Below are 18,955 nucleotides of genomic sequence, written 5' to 3'. Positions count from 1 at the left end.
AGCTTATGTTTTTGTACCATCTGGACCTTGAGTCTGTAATAAAGAGTTGATTGATTCCAAAAAGTCCCATTTATTGAGCTCTCTCATGTATGATGATATACTGGGTAAAAGCATGCAGAATCACAAATACAACAAACCAGAATAAAATACAAGTTGTTGTTTTTTCTCTTTACATTCAGGGACTAAACACTGCATTCATATCCGTTGAAGAACAGCTGATGTTAATAATGTCAATGTCCGAATGAATAATGAATAACCTCATGAGCTCAGACCTCATAACCTAATGGTGTAGGGTCCTGCTATCAAGGATGTTGGTTGTGCATTCATCGAGGCATTCTATTTGCTATTGACACTGATTCATAGTGACAAAAAAAACACCACTTTAAGAAATCAATCAGGCATTTATATGGTGTGATGTAAAGTGGTGCTGTCATGCACCCGACTGCGGTCTAGGGCAGTATTGAAAGTGTTGTCGCGATACATCCCGAACATGAAAAGTTCTTTGGAGAATCTTTCGGACTTCGGGTGGTAAGTGCAGGGTGAGCTCTCCGCGGTTGGGGGGCGCAGTCCATATTCCCTGGAGGAGGTCCGGTACAGTGGATGCTGCGGCTTCGACCTCAGCGCCGCTGAAGTCATCATGCAGGAGAAAACCGGGTTTCCGGGGTTCACACACGGTTTTCTGTTTTCCACCTCCTGGTCTTGAGAGGCTGACATCTTCGCAGTGCTTAAAAATAGACAACACATCAGAACCCATAAACCATCGTTTTTGTACCAGATTATATGAAGCCAAACTCTGTGTGACGAGGGTTTAAGAAACCTTTGGATAACGTTTCCAAGCGAATCTCATTTGGTAAATATTCGAAAAGTAGGCCACCTCCAAAGGAAAACGTTGTCACACCAACCACTACAGATTCCTCTCGATAGTAATAGACGTCAGAAGTTATCGCTAGCAAATGTACGAATATAGCATTAACACCCCTCCCTTAACGAAACGCTTCCTATTCTATTATCAGTCTAATTCATAGTTACCTTCAAATGCTGGTGTGTCCAACGATACTCTTACCAGAACAAAGCGCAAGTAGAGACATGGTCACCATGGAAACCACTAAACATACAGGTTGTGTTCATGAATCGTTGGAAAACTGTTTTCTTACGTAATTGAATAATCGTTCCCAGGGTCCGTTAAGTAAAATAATTTGAATCCTAAATCGTTTTACCTGATATAGAATACAGAATGGTCGTATTAGTATTATCATGATTATGAATGTATTTTGTTACTCGTGTATGTGGTAGTTGTTGTTGTTATTATTATTATTAACGTCACATAAACTATCATGATATTAATTATTAATTGACTGTGCCTCAATCGGAACTAACAGGGAATGCAGCTATGTAACCTTAATAGTTGATGGTCTATTTTCCCTCAACACTTTAAGGTATCATTGTCCACGTCATCACTAAGCGTCCTTCTTTTCGTTCAATTGCCGGGTAAACACTTTACTCAAACAGCTAACGTTAACCCAAAAACTAAAATCCGCTTGTTGTGAACTGAAACGTACTCAAACTGACTTGTTTAATGAATTTATTTGGACTGTGTGTGGTTCACTTAATTTAGGCCCGCTGTTATTCTTGCGAGGGTAGCAGTGGACTTGAACTGCTACCACGGTTTGAAAAGTTTCGCCGTTTGCTAAAGGCTAACGTTAACGCTGTCAGCGGGAGACGATCCATCAGCGGCGCGACCCGGAGCCCCTTCAGAGGATGGATAGTGAAATCCAACGAGATGGGAGAGTCCTGGACCTCACTGATGATGCTTGGAGGGAAGACCGACTGCCGTATGAAGATGTCACCATCCCTCTGGTAAATGCTGTACAAGCATATTCTCAATAGTTTCCCCACGAGGTTAATTTCTGGCTTTCCTCATGCACCATCCTACTGTTAATAGCAGGTAGAGTGTAGTGTTTATCACGGCATCTTCCTCCTGTGCTCTTTCAGACTGAATTGCCTGAGGCGGAGCAGGACAACGGAGGCTCTACAGAATCCGTGAAGGAACAAGAGATGAAGTGGACAGACCTCGCCCTGCAGAGCTTGCATGAGAACACACCGAGCACTGGAAGCTGAAAGACCAATCGGGAATCCGACTAGGACAGAAAAAGCAAGTGGACACTGGATCCAGAGGCCTATGTGGCTTTATGCATTTTATTGTGTCATTTGAATCAGCTGAAATGAAAATGTGCTTTGATTGGCTATTGGGTTTAAATTGTAGTCCTCAGAATTATTAATGTAAAGTAACAACTTTATAATGACATAAATAGAAAATAGTTACGTTCCATATCCTTCAAGTTTTTCTTATTCTGTGCTAAATTCAGAAATTCATGCATTGGCAGAGACTGTCGGTGCTCTGTGGAAAAGATAAATACAAATATTTATTACCAATACGTGCGTTAGCTTTCCATCACTTCCATCATAAAAACATTGGCTTCATTTTATAAATTGGTTGTTCTAAATCAGAGCATCATGTTTGCTGTTCTGTTCTGTAAATATATGACAATGATATATAAGTATTCACAGACCATAATCTAAAAATAAACTTTTCTTAATGTTTTCTAAGACCCATTGAAAGTCATATAATCTCTTTTTCAGCCAAAGTAGTGAAGGAAAAGCATATACGTCCATTTTAGTTTGGCACTGTGGTACAATCTTATTTTCCAGCTTACTCACCTCTAATCAGTTCATTTGTCCATTCAATGCAAAACGTATTTGAGGAAAATATTATTGCCTCCAAAACCTTTTGGAAGATCTCTGCTTACAATTGCTAGTTGCTGGTGTGTCTTACATCACTACCAAGGCTGAGGTATCTCTGTCGGAGACTCTGAGTGGACGTTAAATCCCTGTGGCTCCGTCATCACTGAGTGCGTGCAGCCTCTGCCATGAGCTTGCGAACGTGGTCGTGCGGCCCCTTCCCCAACAGGGCCGACGGGTGCCGGTAGGAGCCCCCCAGACGATCCCAGAGCGTGAAGTATTGTCCGTAGTTGTAGTTGAAGAAGAGGTGATGGTCTACGTGGTGAGCGGCACCGTTGATCAGACATATCAGGGGGCCGGGGATGCGGTAGTCTCCATCGTGTATGGAAATGGTCCAGATATTGACGAAGACAAAGAGCGAGAGGTAGACCCCCTGTAAATATTTAAATGCCATTGGAAAAACAATTTACAGTTAAATTAACATATTTATGTAGGTTTTGGAATTCAATGATTTTTTTTAAATCTACTTTTCTCAAAATATATCATAGCGCTGGAACTTGAATAATTTAAGTGAAGTTTTAATGTTGTGAAAAATGCAGTGAAGCTTGTGTAGATGTAACTTAAATGTCTTGTGTAGTGTCAGGCAGACCCCCCCACCTTGTGCAGGGGGAAGATGAAGGCGTAGACGTGATAGGGTAAGCTCTGCAGGAAGCCGTCCACTGGGTGGAAGGCATGGCTGGCAAAAGGTGTAGGGATCTTGAATATATGGTGCTGCTTGTGGAGGTGCTGAGGGATAGAAATACAAAAGGTGTCAGCTGAATATTTGGACCGGTTTTAGTGGGGTAAAAAAACACCATGCAAACAAGGTAAAAAAAACATCCCCAGTGAATTAGAGCCATAATTAGGAAATACAATAGAAAACCAGTCTATCGTTACTTGTATGTGACCCATCTAACAAGCCAAGTGGATTCAGGCCCAATTAGCCAAATATACAGAAGACATTTTCACATTCAAGTAGGTAGGTACATAACATTACTTTCCTAACCTTTGACAATATCTATTTTTGGCCCATTATAGACACTATCAGTCATGAAGTGTAACATGTCAGCCAACAGTCTTATGTAGTTATGGAGTGCTATTTTCACCCTTATTTTAGCTCTGCTTTGGTTTCCACCAACATCTAAGGTAAACATCTGGCTCTTTTGCAGCTGGATGCACCACTTTAATAGAACTGCCAGCATAAAGTGGGTTTCTCACAGTTTTTTAGCTGGAAACAGCTGATACGAATAGTCAAACTGAACCAAAAAGGAATGAAAAACTTGAGAAGGGCTAAAAAATGAATTTAAAAAAAGTGGAACTGCAGAGTTGAGTTGATCAGTGCTTTCTTCACTTCTCATCAACAATCCACATGAATTGTTTTTATAAAAACCTATTGTTTTGGAGCAGCATTGATCTAGCCGTAATTATGACGGAGCTCACCTTGTAGATGTCCCTGTGGTGCATGGAGCGGTGTATCCAGTAGATACACATGTCGGTAAAGAACAAGAAACCAGCAATGCTCAGGAACAACCCAGGCCAGCCTGCAACAGAAAGAAAACCAGTAAGCTACTGGATCTCATTCAGACCTACATGTTCCAAATGAAAAGGAGAAATACTTGATTGGCAGCCACTATCCGTTGACCTGTAGTCAGTAAAATGTGAGTTAAACCATGTTTTAATGTGTCTGTGTTACTGTTGTCTCACCCAGAGAAGATTCGCCAATGTTGTCATAAAGTTTGCTGTGTCCATGGATCTCGAGGAAGAAAAGGGCTACAGTGGGGAAGCTCATCCAGAAGATGGAGGTCGTTGAGAGTTCAATCTCTTTCCTTACCTGGTTCTGTTGACAGATGACGCACAAAGTTTGGATCTGGGACAAGTTTGGAAAAAATCTGATATTTTCTTAAATAATGGTAAACAGCCCGAGAAAACACAGCCCAATCAATTCCTCAGCCCTTGAACTGGTCCGTCCACAGAGCAACCTACCTTGATAAACTGTGGATGTTTCATGAGCTTATGGTCAAACACGTAGTAGAAGCTAAGAGCCCCCAAGCCCAGGTAGATCAGCACTGCTCCCAGGTTGGTCACCAGCCACAGGCTGAGGATCTGCCGCAGAGCGCCGTGCTCGGGCCACGAGGCCGGATAAACATACGGAGTGAAGACATAACTGTCGGCAATGTCCAGCACATGATCCATGGCGCCGTCTGTGAACAGAGCAATTGGGCGGTATAGTCCATCATGTTTTTAACCAACATGACATCCTGCTTCTGATTGGACCAAAGTCCTGGTCTGCGGCTTCTGATGTGATCTGTTAAAAAGGATTGACAAACTCCTCTGAGACCCAATAAGGGATTTCCCCACACCGCAGTAGTTGGATGATCATATGATGCAAATTACTGAATGAAGCTGTACAAAAATGAGTTAATAGTTAAGCCACATATAGTGGGTACGGAAAGTATTCAGACCCCTTTAAATGTTTCACTCTTTGTTTCATTGCAGCCATTTGCTTTTCATTCATTTTCATTTTCATCAATGTACACTCAGCACCCCATTTTGATAGAACAAGAAAGAAAAACTGAAATATCCGTTTCAGTATTCCGACCCTTTGCTGTAACACTCATATTTAACTCACATGCTGTCCACTTCTTCTGATCCTCCTTGAGATGGTTCTACTCCTTCATTGGAGTCACAAACCCTAAAAGCATTTTTCACCTCATCGGCAGCTTTATTAAAGTAAAAATGCTCCAATGTTAATCTCTATGGTCATTCTAATAAATCTCAAAAACTTTTCTCATGGTTTTCAAGGATTCGTTGGTCAGGACTTGCTTGTCGGCTGATTGCTTACTGGTGCTGAACTGACCTGCTTTAGGACGTCATGAATGTGCCTTCCTGCAACTGGATCTCCCTTCTTCCTCAGACACACACACACACTTACTTGTGCGCAGCAGCATTTGATGTGTCACAGAAAGCATGTGGCTTGATGTAGCAAATTGTTTACTGCAGAATGAATTACACGCTGCTGATATGCACTCACCCTGCATTCCAAGAACTTTTTTTTTTCCTAGAATCTCTGGAAGAGATTTCGAGGGAAACAGAAATAAGCGTCTGCCCCGGTGAAACAGGATCCCGACATGCTCAGCGAATAGCTCCGTGACGGCAGGACTCTTCCACTCAGAACTGCTCTTTGACTTTGGATGATCTATCTAAGGTTGCTCGTGAAAGGTTGCTTTCAATTCATTTATTTTTAATTGTCAATGTAATTTCAACTAATGCTATGTTCTTTATCATAATCCAACATATTGGTTTATTGAAATGAAACAAACCAACGGATGCATTTATGTTCACCGTCACACCAGAAACGGTATTACAGGAAATTCACCTAAATGTCAAACAACCCTACATTTGCCTTTATGTGAGTCATCTTTGCAGTGCATGCTGCCAGCCAGTGTGGCTTTAGGGATTGAATTTATCCTGAACGGTCACCCGAACTCTGCCCTTTAAACAAGAACACACTCGCACACATACACACACACACACACACTGCGTAGAAGACATGCACACAGCAACTGTAAGAAGTCTCAGTTTGATCAGGAGAAGAACCAATATTTAACTGTCTTGTAGCCAGTCAAACTTCCAACCTGTCACACACAGAGCTGCACACTGTCATTGAGAAAAAAAATACAGGTGGAAGATGTGATCTTGACGGTTGCACCAGAGAATATGAACAAGAAGGCGAATGATCTCACGTACGGCGCTCCTCTTTCCTCTGGATGTTTTCGGTTGACAATGTTATTTTTTTGTTTGTTGACACTTCTATTATTTAACATACAACCACACAAGTATCTCTATGTGCCATTGGTGTGTGACATCCTTCACTTTCTCATTCAATAACTAAATATTACAGTGCATTTAAAGGTTGTAATGTATATGGTATATGGTAAATGGTGGCTGACTGATTCCATTCACATGGCTTGGCTGATTTAAAATGTAAAAAAAAAAGAATAATTCTGCGGACAAATTAAATGCAGACAATGCACCTTTTTTATTTTCATTGTGCATCTGAAATACGAAATATGCCTAATGAATTTAGTTCTTCACTGTCTCACAAAGAAAACTCATATTACCGACGGTAGACGGACATTCATACAGCTGAACCATTAGAGAAGTGTAACTACTAAGTTACTGTAGAGATCAAAGGTTACTATTACTCTTAACGGCTTTTTTGTCATTCCTTAACTCCCTGACCTTGGGGTTAAAGTTCCTGGTTTTACCTTCCTGTTAGCAGGGATTGAATCGCTGACCTTCTTCACGCCCCTAGTTGGTTGGGATCAAACCTCTTTCCCCTGCCTCCTTCCCACAGAGAGGAATGAACAATTTACTAGTGTTCTCTCTCTTTCCCCATTTTGGTGATCGATCCTATAGCCGCCGTTGTGTTTGGGTACACGCATCATCTGTCATTTAGGGAATCAATCAGTCTCCCTGTCCATTAACTTATAGACATTTGACAGTTTTGTTCATTTGAATTACTTAGTTTTCATACTTGCTAATAACAAAACACTTTCCGCCAGAGCCCAACTCCGAATTCATAAGATAAAATAAGGGCCGTTGGGTTTGGAGGCGGCTGTACTGTAATCAGCGTCATCAATAGCCACGGAACATAGGGAAGTAATACAGAGCACCTTGACAACCAGTATATAGGAAGTGTCCTAAGGCAGCATTGAGATGCTGTATTGCTGTAAAAGTTTCAACAATGCCACACAGCAATTAAAACTATGTAATCCAAATTGACAGAAATATGATATGAAAATAAAATCTTAAATATTAGGCCTGATTATTTCTTTGAGCCTATGTGTAGATGTCTCCCTCTAGAGCTCTGTGACACAAACAGCACCTCTATGGGCAGTGTCTTCATGACATTCCAACCACGGACATGGGATTCAGGAAAAAGGTTTAAACGCTACATGAATTCGTGTTCACGTTATTACACCAGAATACAAAGAGAGTCTTAACAGACCAAATTAAGGATCAGGGCTCCCTGAGCTTAATTGGTGTTTTTTTGCATTTTATAAACTTCACTTATCAACCAACATCCTGTAAATAGTTTGTTGTCATCAATCGGGAACAAGTCACGGTGACAAGCACACCATGGGTTATAATGATAGTTACAACAAAATGACGGAATCACATTATGTTCTTAACAGTGTTCTCACCTTAAGGGGGTTGTTGTATGTTGTATTTTTCAGTATTGTTTTCTCCTTATGCAACCGGGAAGTTACAAAATCAGCACGACATCTTTTATGTTTCCTTTGAAAAAAGATGAATTCTCTCAAGTTGAGAAAATTATCATGACCCAAAAGTACATTTGTTATGGTTGTGTAAATGCATGTCGTTCTCTCATTTTTCTGTGCAATTCAGGTATCTTTGCATAATGCGGGGTGTTGTGTTTCAACATTTATATTCCTCCCAAGAGGCCCGATTCTCATAAGGCCATGTAGACTATAATTTGGGTGTTGTGGTTATTTTCTATTCATTGACATGATAGTTGTTTGTACAAAGAAATGAAAAGAAAGTTGCACTAAGCTCTAAATCTGTGTCTTCCGTTAAGTGATTCACATCACTTACTCACATCACATCCCATAATGTCACCTCATTACTCACTCAGTGGAAAAACACAACAGGCGGAATGTGGCGAGTGCAAAACAGGGGACAACGTTGCCTTCAGGGTCCCACTGCAAGCTCCTACAATCCGAAACCATTGACACGTTAATGTCTGCGGGCTAAACGTATCAAATGCAAAGGGTTGATCATGAAATGCTGCTGGTTGTTAATACAAACCCTATTGATCTTTTGCAGTGCCCATAATTTGATACGCTCTCTTCAGTATTCTATAAAACACTAAAATATTGTGAGTGGCATATATCCCACAGAGCAGTGCACGTAAACGCAGCATTTCATCGATCGCTTGCTTTCCAACACTGGGTGAAATTGCCGAGTGCAGAGGGGAACAGGCCGTGTGCACAGACCGACTTAAGACACATTACGGAGCAAGAATAGGAGAATGAAACTGATACGTTGAATTGTTGAACGTCACAATGACAATGTCATTTCCAATATTGAGATAACATCCATGTTCAATAAATAATTCAGTTCAGGTAGGAAATGGTATTATATTTGCAATCGATGCAGGTCTAAATCATTCATTATTGTATGCTAATGTTTGAAAATGATTGTACCTAATACAAATAACCGACTTGCATTGCGCTTTCCTTCCCTTTATCAGCTTTCATTATGTGAGTAAATCCCAATGACATGAGCCCGTTTAAAATATCTTTCTCCGGAAGTCTTGATTGCACCCGGAACGCGTTTCTCTTTTCCACTCCAACGCGCAACTTGGCATTTTATTTCGAAAACCCGTGCGCAAACTAGGAGGATGACTTCGCGTAACGCAACGTCCTTACGTGAATCAACAAGCCTGTTGACCACACCGACAAACACGATTACAATAGTGGGAGACACACGTCCTATTTTGTGCCCCGATAAAGTCTTACAGAAAGAAATGGTAAACAATAAATCATTGTTTACGTTTGTGTAACACCGCCTTACGTAATGTTCAGACAACACAACACATCGTCCTCGCGTGGGAGTCTCCTCACGCGCCCCTCGGTGGGAAAGTCGTGTGCACAAGCCTCTTTGTAATCATTTACTACGTGCACGCGCGCCGCGTGACGTGCTCAGTCTGCACCCGGTTCTGTTGTCTCGAGGACGCTATAAAAGCACCGCCCATTCTCTCATTTCCACAACACAGACTCGTCTGATCCCACGGACACAGCAGCCCGACACGACGACACGCGACAGCACCTGAAGGATGGACCCCTGTGACTGCTCCAAGAGTAAGTGTCCTCCGGGGACGTCTTGGTTTGCGCGCAATGTTTATCATCTTAGTGTTTGGTTTGTCTTTTTGCCATCAGCAGACGATGTGCTTGATTATTTCGTTTGTTTTGTTTTCCAGGTGGAACCTGCAACTGTGCAGGATCCTGCTCCTGCACAAACTGCTCCTGCACCACCTGCAAGAAGAGTAAGTCGAGCGAGCTCGTTACATCGAGAACGTGGCTCTCATCCATCCAGCGATCAACTCTGATCTAAAAGTCGCCTGATTGAATAACGAATGACTTGTTTCAGGCTGCTGCCCCTGCTGCAGTGTGTTTATTTCAAATCACTTATTCTTATTTATTTTTAGTAGCCTACTTTCTGCAGCTGCCCTGCAAAAGGACAGTGTTTTTCCACAACATTGCCAAACAATTATTCCATCCTTTTTATTGTAGCATTTTGTTTTTAAACGTGCTAAATTTCATGTTTTTTTAATTATGGTTATTGAAGGTCGAAGTATCTCTAAAAATAATTCTCCTGATTGAATAATAAATGACTTGTTTCAGGCTGCTGCCCCTGCTGCCCCTCCGGCTGCACCAAATGCGCCTCTGGCTGCGTGTGCAAAGGGAAGACGTGCGACACCAGCTGCTGTCAATGAGGAGCCTGCAACATCAGCCCTCTACTGACACGAGATGGCGGCACTTTAAACGACGATTGCTTGTTAATTTCTACACATAACTGTTTTGTACTTTTCTTTAATGTTGAAATAAACATATCTTCCCTAACGTGGATATGCTGTCTTGGTTTATCTTGTGTAAGGTTTTTAAACTCTCAAAATAATCAAATGTGCGACTAATGTGCTGCTACAGTGTAATGTAATCAAGGTCACTGCGAGGCAGTAAACCAAGATGCAGTTTCAGTAACCAAGCGCCAATTGCATCTGGGAAGATTTTTTTTTTTTGACTGACTGGTTTGATTTTGCTTAATTGGGGTCTCTGAACTTCCTTACATATTACACATAAGTTTGCATATAAAGCTTTTTGCACCAAAATACTGAACCTATAGTACCCTAAACCAAAGGGCATATGTTGCATATAACACGTAAGTAATTTTTCAATCCTATTTAATAGTAAAACGTCGGTGTTTGACTTTCATGTATACAATGTCCAAAAAGTCAAGTAAGGCTAGGCCTACTCAATTTAATTCGGAGCCCTTTTCCACGCTTGAATCCATTTAATTTATAACAAACCCGTTAACACTCGATTGCAATTTAATCACCGTGTAGGTCAGAAATAGGGCGGCACAGCGGAACAATGAGAAGCGGATTTTGTTTCCGGGCGGAACAGTAACGAGGACGGACACCGGAAGTATTGTCGCGATTCTGACGAAGAAAACATTACAAGAAGAGTTTCTTCTCCGTGGTGTTTGGACAGCGGGATTGAATCCGTAAGCAGTAACAACAAGCAGTAAAAACATCACCCGAGTGACCAAACATGCCGAAAGTCGTGTCCAGAAGTGTCGTCTGCTCGGACACCAGAGATCGAGAGGAGTACGACGACGGAGAAAAGCCTCTTCACGTCTACTACTGCCTGTGCGGACAGATGGTGTTGGTGCTGGACTGCCAGCTGGAGAAGCTGCCCATGAGGCCCCGGGACCGAGCCAGGGTGATCGACGCGGCCAAACATGCCCACAAGTTTTGCAACGTGGAGCAGGACGAAAGCGCGTACCTCAAGCGGGCCGAGGGCATCGAGAGGCAGTACCGCAAGAAGTGCGGCAAGTGCGGCCTGCTGCTCTTCTACCAGCACCAGGCGAAGAACAGCCCGGCCACCTTCATCGTGGACGCAGCCGTGGTCAAGTTCGGGCAGGGCTTCGGCAACACCAGCGTGTACAGTCAGAAGCAGCCAGAGGCCCCCAAGAAAGTGCGAGTGATGATGACCAAGCGGACCAAGGACATGGGCAAGTTCAGCTCCGTCACCGTGTCCACCGTCGACGAGGAGGAGGAGGAGATCGAGGCCCGGGAGGTGGCGGACTCGTACGCCCAAAACGCCAAAGTGATCGAGAAGCAGCTGGAGAGGAAGGGCATGAGCAAGAGGAGGCTACAGGAGCTATCTGAGCTGGAGGCCAAGAAGGCGAAGATGAAGGGCACGCTGATTGATAATCAGTTCAAGTAGAGGAGGCTCAGCAGAGAGGAGGGGAGGGGGGGGGGTGCACTGTTGTCCTCTGGAGACCAGCGTCCACAGTGGATAAGATCTGTCAAATACAGGCCAGTAGTTGGTCAGCCAGAAGACAGGACAATATTTGGACATTTTTAGTCCGGGGATGTTCATGTGACACGTGTTACGATAGTGAGGTTGTGTGAAATTAGTTTCAAATGTTATTTTGTATGAAAATGAAAAGACCAGATTAAACCGTTTCGTATTTCCTAAAGCATTTGTCCTGTGTGTAACATTTATTATGGTTTCTGGAAGAACAGGTAGAGAGTTCAGGTGTTGAGGATTAATGAGTCCCAGGTGGTTGATCTTTTAAAAAAAAACGATCAAACAGTGTTTACATTTCTTTGCACGTTGCTTAAAATCTCTCAAATTGAAGTCACTGAATAAAATAAGGACGATAACAATTGAGAAAAATCGTAGTAGTTCATCAAGTTGCCAAATCATCTGCATTGAATATTTTAGTGTTTTGAATCATAAGGAGAATGTTATTGCAACACATCTGCTTAGACTTTTCTGAAGAAAAATGTGTTCTACTGTTTCTGGCATGCTATAGACTAAATTATTAATACAAGAAAATCTCACTCTATTTAAAACGCAGATTATGTTGCAGCCTTGTGGACTGGATTAGAAACTTGCATCACCCTGGTGTTTAGTCACAGAAGACATCTGGCCTTTTCAACAAGCACAGGTGTAGCTATTGACATTTTTTAAATTTGAATTTAATTTAGCTGCTTTAGTTCCCTGATCAACACTTTCATGGATTTTGCGTTATTCCAAATAAGCAGCAATAGAACCCCTTCAACACCTACTAAGGAAAGCAGTCCAGTCTTATAATTATTTAATCTAGCTGCGTTCAGTGTTAACCATGTGCAGAATCTGAGAAGGCCCGATGAAATCCTCCACCTGGTCACAAGGTCAAACGGAGAAACCTCCTCAGAGTTCAGTCAGGCTGACTTCCTCTCTTGAGTCACTTGGCTGATAGCGTTTTTCCTTCTTTCTCTTTCTTTTTTTTTTTAAAGTGCACAATTTGATCAAATGCAGCGTCCATCGGATCTTGACATTATGTGTAGTAGTCCAACTTGCTGGATATCGTCTTGCATCCTTTGACCGAGAACATTCTCAGTTTTTGGGACATGCACTACATCTTTGGCCAGCTGTCCTGCCACGTTTTGGTCAGGTGGAACTCCTCTGGCTTTCATCTCGGCCATGACGCACCCAACAACGTGCCGGCAGAAAGGGGACGAAACAGTCCACCAGGTTCTTGTCGATCAAACTCGTATGCCACAAACCACTCGTAGGAAGAGATTAACAGAAACTTTAGTCGAACAGGAGTCAACATGTGTTTCTTTTATCAATTTTATAGTTTCTGACGCCAGACACCAAAGAATCCAGCAAAGAAAGAAGTCTTTGTTTATCTTAGACTTACTTTTATTGTTGTTGAACGCTGATACAGAGAGCACGGTTTCCTGATCCTTTAGCTCGAGCTCTTCTCGATCTCGTCCTATACTTTCCAAAAATCTACCGTGGCCTGTATGATGGCATCCCCTCCAGCATTTCTAGGAAGAACAGAACATATTACAACTTATGATTGAAGCAGCAAATGATTGTAGTTCTCTGTTGTCAGAGAGTAAAGAAACATTGAAAGTTTTACAGAGCAATATCTATTTTAGTCACTGCTCTGTTGAGGTTTTAGATAATAGAAATGCTTTAAGGCCCAAAACACTAAACTGTAGCCATGTTAAATACTGGTGCAACACGTTTCTACATTGAACGCCCAACAGATATTTTCCTTAGTTCAAAACAACTGGGCCTTCAGATAAGAAACTCCATCCAGCTTTTTGTAGTATATAATGTATATTTAATATTTATATTTAACATATATAACATTTGCATTAACAGTTAACATTTAGAGCAAGGTCTAGCGCAAATCGTGGCAGTGGCAACTCGCTGAGGCACTTCCTGTTGCAGGCTGCGGTGCCGCGGTGATTCGTGGCAACTGCCTCGACTCTGTGGCAACTGCCGCGGCGAGTTGTGGCAACTGCCTCGACTCTGTGGCAACTGCCTCGTGTGTTTACTCGGTCAAGAGAGGTAGCTCGAGCGGTGCCATGAGTTCGGGTACCGGTCCCTCGGTCGGGGGAGCTAAATGGACCGGTGCTTCGAGTTAAAGGAGCTTTACCACGATGTATGGGCTTGATTCCTCGGCTGGTAGCGGTACCGGGACTTTAAGGGAGAGGTGCCACGACCGCTAAGGGAGCCTTAGCTCTCGGCTGGTCGAGGTACATGGAGTTCAATGGAGAGGTGCCACGACCGCTAAGGGAGCCTTAGCCCCGGTCGAGGCAGGCAGCTCGAGCGGTACCGCGGGTTCAGGTACCGGTCCCTCGGTCGGGGGAGCTAAATGGACAGATGCATTGTGTTATAGGATCGTTACTACGATGTATGGGCTTGATTCCTCGGCTGGTAGCGGTACCGGGACTTTAAGGGAGAGGTGCCACGACCGCTAAGGGAGCCTTAGCTCTCGGCTGGTCGAGGTACATGGAGTTCAATGGAGAGGTGCCACGACCGCTAAGGGAGCCTTAGCCCCGGTCGAGGCAGGCAGCTCGAGCGGTGCCACGGCTGTAAAGGTAACGGTGCTACGGAGGGTGAGGGTGCTGCGATTGTTTGGGAGAAGTGCAGTTTCCGTTACTTTTAGTATTTCAACAATATATGACCGTATAATACATTTTAAGTGAGTTGCCGCGTCGAGTCGTGGCAGCTGCCACAACTTCACGACAGCTGCGTCGACTTTGCGGTAATGGTGGCTTGACTGTTCCCGTTTTCTTTTCATATATTGACAATACTATGCGGTCATTGAGAGTATTAGTATTGTTAGTTGTAATTGGTTTAGTCATAAAACGCCGATAAGTGATACAATGGCTTCCCGTTTAAGTCCAGCTAAGATAATATGGACTAAGACCAGTTTGCCCTTGTTGCCTTGGTAACAAAAACCACTTTCCGGCAGCTCCCCGAAGGAATGCAAATTGTAAATATTGGTAAGATGCATTGTAACGTTTAAAATATCATAAGATCAAGATCCCATAAAACCTAATGGGTTTTATATATGTGTGTGTGTGAGAGTGTGTCTTAGGTATATGTGTGTGTGTGTATATTTGTATATACTTGCTGCAGCAGCTGGTATAGCTTGCAAAGAAGTAATCTCGACATGCAGCTGTACAATAACAAGTAACGTCTTAGAGAGTCGCTTTTGTTTTTGTTTGTCGCTTGTATAAACAAATATAAGAAGGATGACTACTTCTAAGTCAGTGTGTTTATATGTATATATAATGTGTTACACATTTTTTCCACATCATTCAAGTTATTTAGCCACAAGAGTATATAGTATATCTTTAGTTTGTTGTTGTTTACTATGTTTTTGAGCACTTTTTAATATCACTCTATACTTTTTGTAAACAGTAACCGTACTTAACTTTATTAATTTATTGTGAGAAGTAATTTGTTCGCCTGGCTGTTTTTTCAGACACTAGTCTGCTGGTGTAGTTGCTTTGTGTGACACATATAGCACTGCCTGCTTATGTTGCCTAAATGTTGTGAATATAACCCTTATATCAGGGATGGGCAACTTAAATGATTGAGGGGGCAGCGCACTTCCTAGCAAGATTTATGACAAAAATGGCCCGGGGCAGCCAGTTGCCCATCCCTCCTTTTATATCATCATGTGAATTCACACAGGTTTTTTTTTTGTTATATAGCTTGAAGAAATGTATGTTGTTAATGTATGTTATGTGTAAAATTGTATATCATTGTCTAATTTACTTTTAAACCTCCAAACAAATCCAATTGTGTGTTTGACTCATTGTTGAAGTATTTCAATGTGATTTATGTGTTCTAGCCTAAACAATTGATATTTATTTGGTGAAATCAGCTATTAAATTATACGTACTATTTCCAAAGTGCAAAGACTTGATCAAAGTTTGTCACACACACGCAAAATGAACAAATACTCTTTGCATTTCTATTCACGCCACAGATATTGGCAAAATAACAAGAGACCCTCTAGTCCTGCCTCTTGATTACGACAATGCTATAATACAACACAGATTCATCATCTGCAGGCATAATATACCAACAACATGATTTGTCCAAGCTGATCAAAAAAAATAAATCGACAAGTTCCGTTTAATCTTTTTTTCATTCATTCTAAATGGAGTGTAATTTAATTGTGGGTGAGCATGCGTATCTGCAACATCACTTACTTGACTGTCACAATGCTGGCTAACAGCGGTTTTGCACGTCAAGTTGACATCACTGTAATCACAGAATCTGGTAGTTCATTCAAAGACATAATATCTTTCGCATTGCTGAAGACACGTCAGGAGGTGACAGAGAAAGCAAAGTAGTGGTAAGAAATGTTCAAATCTTTGCAATAAAAAACCAAGATGCAATTACAGAGATGATTTTGAGTCCAGTAATTTATATAGATGTAAATACTGGTAACTCAGATTATATACTGATATTCAATTTTAAATGGGTATTGATGGCTTGATTATTGTTTGTTCATATAATCACATACCCATTATTTCACAAAGTAAAGATGACACTTTTAGGTGTTAAATGAAACAGATTTTCATGTATTATTAATTCATTATTGTATTTGTTTAATTTGTACCTCAAATGCACTATAACTTTTAATAATTAATTTGTTACGACAAACTTCCCGCTGTCCTTCCCATGGAAGAGGAAGAACAAGAGGAAACTCTTCAGGACCTCCACAATTGGGAAGATGACCTAAACGAGGACTCTCCAGCGGAGCTTTTTACTTTTATTTTCGAACAAAAGAAGCACTACCAAAAGTTCTGCACTGCAATGCTAGATGAAAAAAATTTGAAAGCATTTGCAAAGTTTGAGCAACAGTAGCGCTGACAATTTGCTCAAACTAGTGGACGCACACCTCGAGATATGCAATTGAAAATATATAAATATATGAAGCATTTTGAATTAAAAGATTTGCCTCAAAATGACCTTTGCCAAAAGGGTGACCTTCCACAATGAAAAAAAATGTTTGGGCTTGCATTGTAAACCTCTTGTGTGGAATGAATTTATGTCAATTTGATTTACCTACCAAGACAAATAGAAACTACATACTTAGTGGTAGGTGTCACCATAACTATAATTGGAATTTACATATGTAAGCTATGTAGATAGATATGCAAGAGTACACAACTTGTGTCTTCCTATTACCACTAGCTGGTTATATAATACTAATCAAAATCGTCACATGGCTATCTTCCACCACCATCCAACGGGTACATAGTGTGTACAAAGTCTATGATCCTTTAATAACTACTTCCAACTACAGTCCTGTCAAGACAGACATAAAAGAAAATAAGTTACATGAAAATGTGTCCATTGGTATGTAGTACAAAAATATGTATATCTATCAAAAAGATTTCAGGGGTTCTTATTATTTCAAATGTTATAATGCATCTTATCTATATTTTAAATGTGTTTACTGTTACCAAGGCAACACGTGCCCGTAGTAGTTCAGCTGGACTTAAACGGCAAGCCATTGTATCACTTATCGGCGTTTTATGACTAAATAAATTACAAATAACACTAGTACTGTTAAAGGGCGTATTGTATTGTCACCTGCTGGCCAATTATAAAACATAAATGTCACCTATTTGGCAAACAAAAACGGCAAGTGTCGAGGCACCACTGCCGACAAGTCGAGGCAGTTGTCGTAAAAACGGCAAAGCGTCGAGGCACCACTACCGCAAAGTCGACGCAGCTGTCGTGAAGTCGTGGCAGCTGCCTCGGGGTCGAGGCAGTTGCCACAGAGCCGAGGCAGTTGCCACAGAGTTGAGGCAGTTGCCACAGAATCGAGGCAGTTGCCACGAATCACCGCGGCAGTTGCCACAGAGTCGAGGCAGTTGCCACGAATCACCGCGGCACCGCAGCCTGCAACAGGAAGTGCCTCAGCGAGTTGCCACTGCCACGATTTGCGCTAGCTCCTACTGAACATTTATGTTATTTTTTACTATTTAACAGCTTTGTGTTACTGCCAAACAATTTGCTTGGAAAAGTTGTTGAATGTATTTACATAATTTTGTCTCTAAATGTTTGAAAAAGTGACATATGAATATTGTCCTGCTTTACTTTTCATATGATAATGCTAAATGTACCAAAGCTGCGCAGGATTTTAGTACGTGCAACATTTTACAAACGGCGCCCCATATTAGCGGGGGTATTACGTAATGTTCAGACAACACAACACATCGTCCTCGCGTGGGAGTCTCCTCACGCGCCCCTCGGTGGGAAAGTCGTGTGCACAAGCCTCTTTGTAATCATTTACTACGTGCACGCGCGCCGCGGGACGTGCTCAGTCTGCACCCGGTTCTGTTGTCTCGAGGACGCTATAAAAGCACCGCCCATTCTCTCATTTCCACAACACAGACTCGTCTGATCCCACGGACACAGCAGCACGACACGACGACACGCGACAGCACCTGAAGGATGGACCCCTGCGACTGCTCCAAGAGTAAGTGTCCTCCTGGGACGTCTTGGTTTGCGCGCAATGTTTATCATCTTAGTGTTTGGTTTGTCTTTTTGCCATCAGCAGACGATGTGCTTGATTATTTCGTTTGTTTTGTTTTCCAGGTGGAACCTGCAACTGTGCAGGATCCTGCTCCTGCACAAACTGCTCCTGCACCACCTGCAAGAAGAGTAAGTCGAGCGAGCTCGTTACATCGAGAACGTGGCTCTCATCCATCCAGCGATCGACTCTGATCTAAAAGTCGCCTGATTGAATAATAAATGACTTGTTTCAGGCTGCTGCCCCTGCTGCCCCTCCGGCTGCACCAAATGCGCCTCTGGCTGCGTGTGCAAAGGGAAGACGTGCGACACCAGCTGCTGTCAATGAGGAGCCTGCGACATCAGCCCTCTACTGACACGAGATGGCGGCACTTTAAACGACGATGGCTTGTTAATTTCTACACATAACTGTTTTGTACTTGTCTTTAATGTTGAAATAAACGTCTTCCTAACGTGGATGTGCTGTCTTGGTTTAACTTTCAATCGTCAATGAAGTGTTTCACGACCGGAGG

General features: G+C 42.2%; 5 protein-coding genes across 8 annotated transcripts; 4 read left to right on the top strand and 1 right to left on the bottom strand.

Annotated features, from left to right (window-relative positions):
• The first annotated feature begins 1,446 nt into the window (after nt 1–1,446).
• On the top strand, nt 1,447–2,602 carry anapc13 (anaphase promoting complex subunit 13). Its single transcript, XM_037451386.2, has 2 exons — nt 1,447–1,857; nt 1,993–2,602. Exons 1-2 carry the CDS (start codon nt 1,759–1,761, stop codon nt 2,116–2,118), a joined length of 225 nt encoding a protein of 74 aa, XP_037307283.1. The 5' UTR covers nt 1,447–1,758; the 3' UTR covers nt 2,119–2,602.
• On the bottom strand, nt 2,406–8,591 carry LOC119196021 (lathosterol oxidase-like). 4 transcript variants are annotated; one of them, XM_037451383.2, is made up of 6 exons: nt 5,636–8,591; nt 4,762–4,979; nt 4,483–4,645; nt 4,219–4,319; nt 3,397–3,525; nt 2,406–3,172 (listed from the first exon to the last, which is right to left on the bottom strand). In XM_037451383.2, the coding sequence occupies exons 2-6, from the start codon at nt 4,969–4,971 to the stop codon at nt 2,903–2,905; spliced, it is 873 nt and encodes a 290-aa protein (XP_037307280.1). In that variant the 5' UTR covers nt 4,972–4,979; nt 5,636–8,591; the 3' UTR covers nt 2,406–2,902. The 4 variants fall into 4 exon arrangements, with proteins under 4 accessions (XP_037307280.1, XP_037307278.1, XP_037307279.1 ...); XM_037451381.2 differs by having other exon boundaries at nt 4,762–5,083; nt 5,408–8,590; XM_037451382.2 differs by having other exon boundaries at nt 5,408–8,590.
• A 202-nt stretch (nt 8,592–8,793) lies between these two features.
• On the top strand, nt 8,794–10,431 carry LOC119196025 (metallothionein B). The gene is made up of 4 exons (XM_037451388.2): nt 8,794–8,927; nt 9,581–9,665; nt 9,785–9,850; nt 10,209–10,431. The coding sequence occupies exons 2-4, from the start codon at nt 9,641–9,643 to the stop codon at nt 10,298–10,300; spliced, it is 183 nt and encodes a 60-aa protein (XP_037307285.1). The 5' UTR covers nt 8,794–8,927; nt 9,581–9,640; the 3' UTR covers nt 10,301–10,431.
• Nucleotides 10,432–10,566: 135 nt separating this feature from the next.
• Nucleotides 10,567–12,069, top strand: steep1 (STING1 ER exit protein 1). Its single transcript, XM_037451385.2, has one exon. It carries the CDS (start codon nt 11,136–11,138, stop codon nt 11,811–11,813), a length of 678 nt encoding a protein of 225 aa, XP_037307282.1. The 5' UTR covers nt 10,567–11,135; the 3' UTR covers nt 11,814–12,069.
• Nucleotides 12,070–18,232: 6,163 nt separating this feature from the next.
• Nucleotides 18,233–18,899, top strand: mt2 (metallothionein 2). The gene is made up of 3 exons (XM_037451389.2): nt 18,233–18,390; nt 18,510–18,575; nt 18,680–18,899. The coding sequence occupies exons 1-3, from the start codon at nt 18,366–18,368 to the stop codon at nt 18,769–18,771; spliced, it is 183 nt and encodes a 60-aa protein (XP_037307286.1). The 5' UTR covers nt 18,233–18,365; the 3' UTR covers nt 18,772–18,899.
• The last annotated feature ends 56 nt before the right edge of the window (nt 18,900–18,955 follow it).

This window comes from Pungitius pungitius, chromosome 6, assembly GCF_949316345.1.
Source record: "Pungitius pungitius chromosome 6, fPunPun2.1, whole genome shotgun sequence".
Classification (NCBI taxonomy): Eukaryota; Metazoa; Chordata; class Actinopteri; order Perciformes; family Gasterosteidae; genus Pungitius; species Pungitius pungitius.
Note: the sequence above shows the minus strand (reverse complement) of the source record. Positions and strands in the feature narration are given on the sequence as shown.

Coding starts and splice junctions, on each gene's coding strand:
- anapc13 (XM_037451386.2), top strand. CDS start 1,759: ATGGATAGTGAAATCCAACGAGATGGGAGAGTCCTGGACCTCACTGAT. Junction 1,858..1,992: donor AAGATGTCACCATCCCTCTG/GTAAATGCTGTA, acceptor GTGCTCTTTCAG/ACTGAATTGCCTGAGGCGGA.
- LOC119196021 (XM_037451383.2), bottom strand. CDS start 4,971: ATGGATCATGTGCTGGACATTGCCGACAGTTATGTCTTCACTCCGTAT. Junction 4,320..4,482: donor CATTGGCGAATCTTCTCTGG/GTGAGACAACAG, acceptor TTTCTGTTGCAG/GCTGGCCTGGGTTGTTCCTG. Junction 3,526..4,218: donor ACCACAGGGACATCTACAAG/GTGAGCTCCGTC, acceptor TCTATCCCTCAG/CACCTCCACAAGCAGCACCA.
- LOC119196025 (XM_037451388.2), top strand. CDS start 9,641: ATGGACCCCTGTGACTGCTCCAAGA. Junction 9,666..9,784: donor CCCCTGTGACTGCTCCAAGA/GTAAGTGTCCTC, acceptor TTTGTTTTCCAG/GTGGAACCTGCAACTGTGCA. Junction 9,851..10,208: donor CTGCACCACCTGCAAGAAGA/GTAAGTCGAGCG, acceptor GACTTGTTTCAG/GCTGCTGCCCCTGCTGCCCC.
- steep1 (XM_037451385.2), top strand. CDS start 11,136: ATGCCGAAAGTCGTGTCCAGAAGTGTCGTCTGCTCGGACACCAGAGAT.
- mt2 (XM_037451389.2), top strand. CDS start 18,366: ATGGACCCCTGCGACTGCTCCAAGA. Junction 18,391..18,509: donor CCCCTGCGACTGCTCCAAGA/GTAAGTGTCCTC, acceptor TTTGTTTTCCAG/GTGGAACCTGCAACTGTGCA. Junction 18,576..18,679: donor CTGCACCACCTGCAAGAAGA/GTAAGTCGAGCG, acceptor GACTTGTTTCAG/GCTGCTGCCCCTGCTGCCCC.